This window comes from Notolepis coatsorum (genome assembly GCF_963971535.1).
Source record: "Notolepis coatsorum genome assembly, chromosome: 16".
Classification (NCBI taxonomy): domain Eukaryota; kingdom Metazoa; phylum Chordata; class Actinopteri; order Aulopiformes; family Paralepididae; genus Notolepis; species Notolepis coatsorum.
Window position 1 is genome coordinate 4,859,562 of NC_140180.1, and position 12,016 is coordinate 4,871,577.

Sequence of the window (12,016 nt, forward strand, 5' to 3'; positions counted from 1 at the left end):
TAAAATCACATTTCAATAGAGTAATTTGGATTTGGATACATTGTGGATTTATAATAAACACAAGACACTGTGTGCTCTAATGATGAGAATAAGCACACGTAAAACTGACTTTAACCTACTTTAACTTCACACCAAAATTTTACAATAATTACAAATAAGCATCTTTATAACAGCTGCATCTGGAACTCTCTGGAACCGAAGCTGTCGCCGGAGACAGCGGCACTGCCCCCGTCATTCAAACTGGCGTCACGCCCTTGGTTTTTTTTATTTTATTTAATGTAATTTTTTTGCATTCGTACGGGAGGGGCTGTACGCTTACGGGCGTCCTACTGTCGTTCTGTAAGTCCCGGGGATGGCTTGATAGGATTGGTCTAAACAGCGAGACGGACATTTGTGCCGTCCAATTCGAGGAAGTGAGGCATAGAATGTTCAGAGTCCAGAGTCCACTGGCTTCACCCCCGGTAGAGTGACTCGCTCTGAATGTTGAAGCGACCATTTTGTAAGTATAGATTATGTACACTGTAAGAAAAAAATCTGCAAGAAAACGGTAAATGTCTGGCATCAATGGTTGCCAAAAACTTACTGTCAAATTACAGTAAAATCAAATACATTTACAGATTACAACCTTTATTTAATGGTTAATATTCTGATGAAAAGGTAATTTACTGTATTTCTATGGCATTTACACTTAAAGTAGAAAAACTGTAAAATAATACAGTGAATTTCCTGTGAAAAAAACATTTTTTTTACAGTGTAGGAACGGCATCGTTTTTTGGACATGGACGCTGATGCCCCACCCCTCGCGTGAGCAGACAGACCCCCAGCAGAGGCCCCACCCCTCGCGTGAGCAGACAGACCCCCAGCAGAGGACACACACAAGCCGGCAGAGAGAGAGAGCAGTCGTACTTCTAGGAAGAGAATGGGGTACGTTTTTTTTTTACCTACTTTTTCTCCTCCTTTTTCTGTGATTTTTCTCCCATCCCAATTTTCCTCTCGTGCCAATTCTCCCTCCCCTGTCCTGATCGTTGCTCGCATGTGCCCCCCACTGGCCAGTCGTAGGGAGGATAGAAGCCCATCACATGTCCCCTCCGATACACGAGGAGGCAGCCTGTCACATCTTTTCACCTGCCAGCGCGGACTCTCATTGGCGAGGAGTAACGTGTGGGACGCTCACACTGCGCCCGCCATTTCCTGTCTTTGCTGTGCAGGCGCCCTGACAAACCTGTAGGAGTCACTGTTCACAACGACCAGACTACCACCCATCGACTCCCCTCCCGCTGACTCTGCCAATCGAGTTAGTATGACGGCCGGCCCAAGCCGGAGGCAACGCTGACAGCCGGATTCGAGACCGGTGTCTCTTGCGTTGGTGACGAGCGCAATGTCCACTGCGCCACCCAGCCGCCAGAATTGGGTAAGTTTGATAAAAAAAAATTAACGCACACACTAAATGATCAGATAAATAAATATATATATAAAAAAAAAATATATATATATGGAAGTATATTTTCAAAAATTTACATTTATGATTCATTCATAACTTTTGAACAATACATTCGATTTCTAATCTGTCAACTGTTATAGATTGCCCACAACATTGTCTAAATCCCATCCCCTCTACTTTTTAACATTCCATGTCAGTAAAGTGGTTTTGTTTGCATTTGTTTGTTTGAAGTTCAATTTCAACTTTAAAAGATGTCTGTACATATGACTAATAATCACAATAATAATCATGATAATCACACACATATTTTATATCATTTGAAAGCCCTAGTTGTGATCTTCAATATGGTACCAAATATGAGGTACTTTGAAATGCCCAGTAACTAATATGTAATAACAAACCCATGAGGTTCTGGTTCTGGAAGGGCCAGATTTGGAACAATAGGATCCAGAGGGTTGGCATATAGGCCTAGTCTAAAATGTAAAAGAACATAGGCTAAAACCATGGTGCCACATTTCGCGTGTCTTTTTCCAGTCCAATTAGCTATTTTAAAGTGATATTAGAGGACAACGAGTCTGTGTTTACATTGTATTAAAATGTTGATATTTACCTAATTATTATTATTATTATTATTATTATTATTATTATTATTATTATTATTATTATTATTATTATTATTATTATTATTATTATATTATTATTATTATTATTAGTATTAGTATTATTATTAGTATTATTAGTATTATTAGTATTAGTAGCAGCAGTAGTAGTAGGAATAGGAGCACAAATCCTTACTTCGTTTCTACTTAACGTCTACTCGCTATACATACTACTGTTGTAATCGAAGTGTAATCGACCACAAGTCTTATTTGAAAGAGGGGGTATATTTTGAAATCATTGCTGCTTTGGGTGAATGTGAGGAAGGGAAGTTCTGTTGAATGGTTCTGTCCATGGTGCTGAAATATACTTGTAGATTCCTGTTGGTGGCTGGATTCACATGGCTTCCAAGTATATTTTTTCTTCTCATCAATCCATGTGAATATGGCTCCCTTACGCCGGCCTCAAAAATATAGATCATTGCATCTAAAAAAAGAAAAAAATACTAGTTTGTAAGGTCTTTTAACAAGAGCTGGTAATTTCAACAGTATTCCATTCTCAAAGTGTAGTGTATCAAGAAAAAGAGAATAATGTAATTTGTTTTATTCAACCTTTATTGTTTTAGAACTACATTATTTGTATGAACAAATACGATTCCATGTGCTTATTAGGAACATATATAATAGCACATTGTGAACTCAGGGATGTTTACCTTGCCCTCTATAAACTGTGGTTGTATTTTGATGATAAGATTGAATGATTGCATATAGGAGACTAGTAGACCTTAGGACCAACAGATATTACATCTCTTTATTTTATTGTGTGGCCTTTCTTTATTATATATTTTAGAAAGGGAGTCTTGTAGGAATGAGTCCAGTCCCCTCACCGTTCAACCTCTGTCCATGGTGCTGAATGCTATGTTCACTCAGAGAGTCTCTTAGGTCAAACCAATTGCAATGTCTAGTCTAGTTTAAATGCATTGATTTGACCATGTGCTATATGGTTTCTTTTTTTTCTTCAACTGTTTAGCCTATTCTATGCTTTCATATACATTTAGAATAAATAAGGATTTGTGATCACAGACATTCCGAAAGATAATGGCAACTTATTCTGATGTACCACTTTAATTAAGTGTAATATCTGAAATATACCCAGAGTGTCGCTGTTCACCAGCTGATTGGACAGAATCACTTCTCCACCCATTCCTAGGGACAAATAGTGTGCAGTGCAAAGGTGCCATTTTTGCTGGGAGGACGACAATCGAGGAGCCTTTAACCATATTGTGATCGTATATTTGGCGACATATAGAATATCATTCATTGAGGAATTATTCTGGAGTGATAACATCCATCGACAAAAATCGTATCGGTTTGCTTGGCTTCTACAGATCTCGCACAATGGCGCACAAAGGAATATCACTGCTGGGCCTGGTCTGCGGCTTCGCTCTGTTCATCCACTTTGTCAGTGGAGATGTGAGCTATTCTTTCGCAGAAGAGATGAAACGTGGATCCGTCATTGGAAATATCGCTAAGGATCTCGGACTGGAAGTGGGCAGATTGTCCTCTCGTAAGGCCCGTATTGATACTACAGTAGGACACCAGCGTTACTGTGAAATTGATCTAAACACGGGGAATTTAGTTGTCAGAGAGAGGATCGACAGAGAGGAGCTGTGCGGAGATAAGGTTTCATGTTTGATTAAATTCGAGTTGGTCCTGGAGAGCCCACTGGAACTGCACCGCGTTTCACTGCTAATCCAGGATGTAAACGATAATGCTCCGATTTTCCCAAAGGATACAATAAAGCTGGAAATAGGAGAGTCGGCTGTTAAAGGAGCTCGATATCGCGTAAAAGAGGCCCACGATGCAGATATGGGACAGAATGCAGTTCAGAGCTACGATTTACAAAATAATGAGAATTTTGTTTTGTCGGTTCGTGGCGATTCTAATGGGGGTTATAACGTGGAGTTGGTTTTGGACAAGGAACTGGATCGTGAGAAACAACATGATTTGAATTTAGTGCTTGTTGCTGTTGACGGAGGCTCTCCTCAGAGATCAGGTACTGTAGTCATCCACGTCACTGTACTGGATGCTAATGATAACGCCCCAGTGTTTAGCCAGTCCGTCTATAAAGCCAGTCTGCCTGAAAACTCTCCTCTAGATACTGTAGTGGTTACAGTGAGTGCTACTGATGCAGACGAGGGAGTGAATGGAGAGGTGACGTATGAATTCAGTCGCATTTCAGAGAGAGCAAAAAAAATATTTTCATTGGACAGTAAAACAGGGACGATAAAAGTGGTAGGGCCTATCGATTTCGAGAGTGATACTAAATTTGAAATGCACGTTGATGCCAGTGATGGATATGGACTTTCAACTGATTCTAAAATAATAATTGACATCACTGATGTGAATGATAACGCTCCAGAGATATATTTAAAATCTCTGACTAACCCCATACCAGAGAACGTGCCACCTAGTACAGAGGTGGGCATCATTAACGTGCAGGATGGAGACTCTGAGAATAACAGACATGTCCGCTGCTTCATTCAGCAAAACGTTCCTTTTAAACTGGTTCCCTCCATCAAGAACTACTATTCTCTGGTGACCACGGGAGAACTGGACCGTGAACTAGTGTCTGATTACAACATTACAATCACTGCCACCGACGAGGGTTCTCCACCTCTGTCCTCGTCTAAAAGTGTTCAGTTATCTGTATCTGACATCAACGACAACCCACCTGTGTTTGAGGAACAGTCCTACAGCGCCTCCGTGACTGAAAATAACAAACCTGGCTCCACGTTATGTTCCGTTACTGCTCGAGACCCAGACTGGAGACAGAACGGTACGGTGATTTATTCTCTGTTACCTGGTGAGGTGAACGGTGCCCCGGTGTCCTCCTATCTATCTGTTAACGGAGACACTGGGGTGATCCACGCTGTGAGGTCGTTTGATTATGAACAGTTCAGGAGCTTTAAAGTCCACGTGATGGCCAGAGACAACGGTTCTCCTCCACTCAGCAGCAACGTGACCGTCAGTGTCTTCATAACGGATGTGAATGACAACTCTCCTCAGATACTGTACCCCGCCCCGGAGGGCAACTCCTTCATGACCGAGCTGGTCCCCAAAGCTGCGCACGGGGGCTCTCTGGTGTCCAAGGTGATAGCGGTGGACGCGGACTCCGGACAGAACGCCTGGCTGTCCTATCATATAGTCAAATCCACTGATCCGGGACTTTTCACTATTGCTCTCCACAGCGGAGAGATCAGGACACAGCGGGACATTTCTGAATCTGACAGCATGAAACAGAACCTTATTGTGGCAGTGAAAGATAACGGACAGCCCTCTCTCTCTGCCACCTGCTCCATGTATTTACTTATCTCTGATAACTTGGCTGAAGTTCCAGAACTGAAAGACATGTCTTATGATGACAACAATTCCAAACTGACCTCTTATCTGATCATCGCGCTGGTGTCCGTCTCCACCTTTTTCCTGACCTTCATTATTATCATCATGGCTGTGAGGTTTTGTCGCAGGAGAAAGCCCAGACTGTTGTTTGACGGAGCGGTCGCCATCCCCAGCGCGTATCTCCCTCCCAATTACGCAGAGGTTGATGGCACAGGAACTTTACGCAGCACGTACAATTATGACGCCTATTTAACCACGGGTTCTAGAACCAGTGACTTCAACTTCGTCGGATCTTACAATGACAACACGATGCCTGCAGACCAGACTCTGAGAAAGACTCCTGCTGACTTTGCTGAGGTGTTCGGAGACTCCGATAGTTCCCCTGAGGTAGGACTCGTTCATTTCTCTGTTCAAAACATTCTAACAGGTTTTTACTTTCGCACACAGCATTAGAGTATGGTATTATCTGACCTGTATTCTGTTGGTTACAGTCAAAATAGTTTTCCTTTTTTAAATGCCTTCTCCATTATTTCCCATAAGCTAATTTCCATGAACGTGCGCTGGTTACCTAATGCCGTTTGTAGAACGTTGCATCTACTTGTGAAGTGAAACAGGCAGAACATTTAGCAATATCTTTTTCTCTGGGTGAAGGTGAAGAATGAGATGTGTTTTGAATGACTGTCCATGGCACTGAAATAGCTTGACGACTTAAAAAAATACTCTGAAATGAAAAGCTATAGGAATTAGCAACTTATATTTCTCTTATAAATGTGTAGCCAAAGTAGCTACTTAATTAAACTTGCTACAATTCGACTCTGTCCATGTAACTGAAATAGCCTTAGATTAGTGTTGGTGGCTGCATTCATGAGACTTTCAGGGTTATATTTTCATCTTATCAATCAATGTGAATATGGCTCTCTTATGCCTTATTTGATGACACTGTTCTGAATTTTAAAATCATTTGAATCCTTTTTTTTGTTCTATATCTTATTACTAGAGCCATTTCTGAATGGTTTACTACATTGGCCTATACATGTATATATATAAGTCCCTGATATATACATACATTCTGCAGTCGGTTTATGTTTACAACCTGTTACAGTGCTTATCGAAAATGAAAGGTAATGCTACAAATACCATGGAGTTGTGTACTGAAATAGCCTGATGAGTTTGTGAAAAAAAAATACTCTGAAATGAAAAGCTAGGAATTAGTAACTAATAGTTATCTCATAAATGTTTAGCCAAAGTAGCTACTTAATTAAGCTTGCTTGTTTCAGAATTAAAAGAAAGAATTTGCAAACGCATCTGACTGGACTAAAATGAACTTCACAGATGATAAAAATAAACAGCTAATTCTACTAAGAAAACGAGGACATCTTGTTTCCAAAGTATTTCCTGTTCAGGAAAGGTGAATGTTTCTTATCGCTCTCCATGGTGCTGAACCAGCTGTTCACCCCTCATATACGTCTACAAGTGGTAAAGAGCTCTCTTGACATTTCTGAAAGATTGAGCCTGTTATTGTTCTCTGACCTATATCACAATCTTTGAGTGATTCTCTGTTTAGTTTGTTCCAACTAATAATGCCTTGACGTTTTTACTAGATTTCATGCAGATAATTTATGAAGCTTAAGGTTATGATTGACGTGCATTACATAAGGGAATGTGGCCCTACTGTAGAATTGTTCATGCTCTTTCATAGGATGTAATTATGAGGAACAACTCACAGCGTCGCTGTTCACCAGCTCAGGAAGAACATGTATATCCACCACATCCTACAGCTCTGTTATTCTAAGCGTATTTCTACTAACAGGCTCGTCGTGGATATTTGATCGCATTGCCTCTTTGTGGAGCTTGGAACAAAACGTCATATTTGAGATTGGGTTTGGTGATTTTTATTGATACTTATATTACGGACTTCACTGCGCGGCTTGGAGGCTTTTCTTTCAGGATGAGACACAAAGGATTGTCTGGACTGGGCCTGCTCTGCGGCTTTGCTTTCTTTCTTCAAACGCTGCACCTCGGATTCGGAGACGTGAGCTATTCTGTTCCGGAGGAGATGAAACTGGGATCAGTAATTGGAAATATAGCCAAGGATCTCGGGCTGGAAGTTGGCAAATTATCAACCCGAAAGGCTCGCATTGTTACAGAAGGAAACAGCAAACGGTATTGTGGCATAAATCCTAGTAGCGGCACATTGACTGTAGCGGAGAGGATTGATAGAGAGGAGCTATGCGGAGAAAAGATGTCTTGTATTATCAGGTTCGAGTTGGTTTTAGAAGCGCCTCTGGAGTTGCATCGTATATCACTACAAATCCAAGATATAAATGATAACGCTCCTATATTTCAAATGGAATTAATCAAGTTGGAAATTCATGAATTAGCTGTCAAGGGGGCTCATTTTCGTGTGAATGAGGCCCACGATGCAGATATTGGACAAAACGCTGTTCAAAGTTATGCATTAGAGCAGAATGATCATTTCGTGGTGAAAGTCCATTCTAACACAGAAGGGGGGAAATACGCAGAATTAGTTCTAGATAAAGAATTAGACCGCGAGGAAAAACAAGAATTGAAATTATTGCTAACAGCTCTGGATGGTGGCTCTCCTCAGAGATCAGGTACTGTAGTCATCCACGTCACTGTACTGGATGCTAATGATAACGCCCCAGTGTTTAGCCAGGCCGTCTATAAAGCCAGTCTGCCTGAAAACTCTCCTCTAGATACTGTAGTGGTTACAGTGAGTGCTACTGATGCAGACGAGGGGGTGAATGGAGAAGTAACATATGCATTTAGTCGTATTACCAACGCAGCAAGGAGAGTATTTATTCTGAATGAAAATACTGGGGAAATTCAAGTGAGCAGCGCTATAGATTATGAAGAAAAGTCATTATATGAAATGCGTATAGCAGCTAAAGATGGTTATGGTCTGACATCCGACGCAAAAGTAATTATAGACATAACTGATATTAATGACAACGCCCCTATAATAGATATGAATACCTTGACTAACCCCATACCAGAGAACGTGCCACTTGGTACAGAGGTGGGCATCATTAACGTGCAGGATAGAGACGCTGAGAATAACAGACAGGTCCGCTGCTCCATTGAGCAAAACGTTCCTTTTAAACTGGTTCCCTCCATCAAGAACTACTATTCTCTGGTGACCACGGGAGAACTGGACCGTGAACTAGTATCTGATTACAACATTACAATAACTGCCACCGACGAGGGTTCTCCACCTCTGTCTTCGTCTAAAAGTGTTCAGTTATCTGTATCTGACGTCAACGACAACCCACCTGTGTTTGAGGAACAGTCCTACAGCGCCTCCGTGACTGAAAATAACAAACCTGGCTCCACGTTATGTTCCGTCACTGCTCGAGACCCAGACTGGAGACAGAACGGCACGGTGATTTATTCTCTGTTACCTGGTGAGGTGAACGGTGCCCCGGTGTCCTCCTATCTATCTGTTAACGGAGACACAGGGGTGATCCACGCTGTGAGGTCGTTTGATTATGAACAGTTCAGGAGCTTTAAAGTCCACGTGATGGCCAGAGACAACGGTTCTCCTCCACTCAGCAGCAACGTGACCGTCAGTGTCTTCATAACGGATGTGAATGACAACTCTCCTCAGATACTGTACCCCGCCCCGGAGGGCAACTCCTTCATGACCGAGCTGGTCCCCAAAGCTGCGCACGGGGGCTCTCTGGTGTCCAAGGTGATAGCGGTGGACGCGGACTCCGGACAGAACGCCTGGCTGTCCTATCATATAGTCAAATCCACTGATCCGGGACTTTTCACTATTGCTCTCCACAGCGGAGAGATCAGGACACAGCGGGACATTTCTGAATCTGACAGCATGAAACAGAACCTTATTGTGGCAGTGAAAGATAACGGACAGCCCTCTCTCTCTGCCACCTGCTCCATGTATTTACTTATCTCTGATAACTTGGCTGAAGTTCCAGAACTGAAAGACATGTCTTATGATGACAACAATTCCAAACTGACCTCTTATCTGATCATCGCGCTGGTGTCCGTCTCCACCTTTTTCCTGACCTTCATTATTATCATCATGGCTGTGAGGTTTTGTCGCAGGAGAAAGCCCAGACTGTTGTTTGACGGAGCGGTCGCCATCCCCAGCGCGTATCTCCCTCCCAATTACGCAGAGGTTGATGGCACAGGAACTTTACGCAGCACGTACAATTATGACGCCTATTTAACCACAGGGTCTAGAACCAGTGACTTCAACTTCGTCAGTTCTTACAATGACAACACGATGCCTGCAGACCAGACTCTGAGAAAAACTCGAACTGACTTTGCTGAGGTGTTCGGAGACTCTGATGGTTCCCCTGAGGTAGGACTCATTCATCTCTCTGTTCAAAACATTCTAACAGGTTTTTTCCCCCCGCACACATCATTACAGTTTGGTATTATCTGACCTGTATTGTGTTCGTTACAGTCAAAATAGTTTTCCTTTTTTAAAAGCCTTCTTCTTCATTATTTCCCATAAGCTATAGTTTCCTTGAATGTGCACTGGTTACCTGATGCTGTTGTACAACGTTGCATCTACTTGTGAAGTGAAACAGGCAGAACATTTAGCAATATCTTTTTCTCTGGGTGAATGTGAGGAATGAGATGTTTCGAACGACTCTGTCCATGGTACTGAAATAGCCTGATGAGTTAAAAAAAATACTCTGAAATGAAAAGCTAGGAATTAGTAAGTCATATTTATCTCATAAGTGGTTAGCCGAAGTAGCCACTTAATTAAACTTGCTACAATTCGACTCTGTCCATGGCACTGAAATAGCCTTAGATTAGTGTTGGTGGCTGCATCCACATGACCTTCAGGGTTATATTTTCTTCTTATCAATCAATGTGCAAATGGTTCTCTTTATTTGATGTCACTGTTCTGCATCTTAAAATCATTTGAATCCTTTTTTTGTATATCTTATTACCAGAGCCATTTCTGAATGGTGTACTACATTGGCCTATACATAAATTAAATGAAAAGCTATGAATTAGTAAGTCATATTTCTCTTATAAATGGTTAGCCAAAGTAGCTTCTTAATTATACTTGCTTGTTTCCGAATTAAAAGAAAAAATACACATTTACAAATGCATCTGACTGAACTAAAATTAACTTCACAAGTGACTATGCATACAAAAAGAAACAACTAATTCTACTAAGAAAACAAGGACATCTTGGTTCCAAAGTATTTCATGTTCAGGAAAGGTGAATGTTTCTTACCGCTCTCCATGGTGCTGAACCAGCTGTTCACACCTCAGATACGTCTACAAGTGGTAAATAAAAGAGCTCTGTTGCCTTTTTTTTTTTTTTTTTTTTTCCCTCCTTTTTCCTCTGATTTTCTCCCATCCCAATGTTAGTCGTTATGCCAATTCCCAATCCCCTTCCTGGTCGCTGCGCACTTACCCCCCACAGTCGGTCTGGGAGAGTGGAGGCTACCACGTGCTTCCTCCGACACACGTCCAGCCAATCAACCGCTTCTTTTCACCTGGCAGCATGGATTCTCACTGAGAGGGCGTAGCATGTGGAAGGATCACACTATCCCACTTAGATCCTATCCGCGCTTAGCGGGCGCCCCGACCGAACTGTAGGAGTCGCTGTTTACAATGACCCGGACCCACCCCGCCAGCTTCTCCCACCCTCTAATACTGCCAATTGTATTAGTGTGAACGGCCAGCCTAGCTAGTGACAACCCCGGAGCTGTGAGCTGGATTCGAACAGGCGAATCCAGCCGCTCCGGGGTTGGTGACGAACGCAATCTCCGTTACGCCACCTGACCGCCTGCTCTGTTGACATTTCTGAAAGATTGAGCCTGTTATTGTTCTCTGACCTATATCATAATTTGACATGTTATCTGTCTCGATCCAATGAATAATGCGATGATGTTTTTACTTGATTTCATGCAGATAGTTTATGAAGCTTAAGGCTATGATTGACAGTAAGGGAATATGACCCTACTGTAGAATTGTTCATGCTCTTTCATAATATGTAATTATGAGGAACAACTCACAGCGTCGCTGTTCACCAGCTCAGGAAGAACATGTATATCCACCATCCTACAGCTCTGTTGTTCAAAGCGTATTGCTACTAACAGGCTCGTTGTGGATATTTGATCACATTGGCTCTTTGTTTCCTCGTCGATGAGATGCTTGAATATATTCCGATCCCTTCAATTATTGCCTTCCATGCTGTATTTGGTTACATTTCCTCACAGTTTGAATGTATTCATGTTTTCTTGAATGAATACAGTTCCAGTGTGATTCAACTAAAACATAGGTCCAGGATCTTCATTATTTGACTCATTCAGACTTGGAGATTCTTCATCATTATAACATGAACACCTTTATTCTCCATTGTTGTTATTTTCTGTTTTTTTATAAAGCCACCATTTTGAAAGGACTACTGAAAAAATACAGTTTTTATCAAGTTGTACGTGGACTTTACTCTATTTCTCTTTTTGAGTGGTGTGATGAGTGAATTAGCAGCGTGACCGTCCATGATATAGACATATATATGTACAGTATGTTTAGGACTTATGCAACGTGTTGCAATCTTGTC

The 12,016-nt window shown here is 41.7% G+C and overlaps 2 protein-coding genes across 2 annotated transcripts; both read left to right on the forward strand.

Moving 5' to 3' along the window:
- Nucleotides 1-3,435: 3,435 nt before the first annotated feature.
- LOC311242462 (protocadherin beta-15-like) lies at nucleotides 3,436-5,892 on the forward strand (the record flags this gene model as incomplete). Its single annotated transcript, XM_084331425.1, has 1 exon — nucleotides 3,436-5,892. One exon carries the CDS (start codon nucleotides 3,436-3,438, stop codon nucleotides 5,890-5,892), a length of 2,457 nt encoding a protein of 818 aa, XP_084187551.1.
- A 1,495-nt stretch (nucleotides 5,893-7,387) lies between these two features.
- On the forward strand, nucleotides 7,388-9,871 carry LOC311242463 (protocadherin beta-16-like; the record flags this gene model as incomplete). Its single annotated transcript, XM_084331426.1, has 1 exon — nucleotides 7,388-9,871. The coding sequence occupies one exon, from the start codon at nucleotides 7,388-7,390 to the stop codon at nucleotides 9,869-9,871; it is 2,484 nt and encodes an 827-aa protein (XP_084187552.1).
- Nucleotides 9,872-12,016: the final 2,145 nt, after the last annotated feature.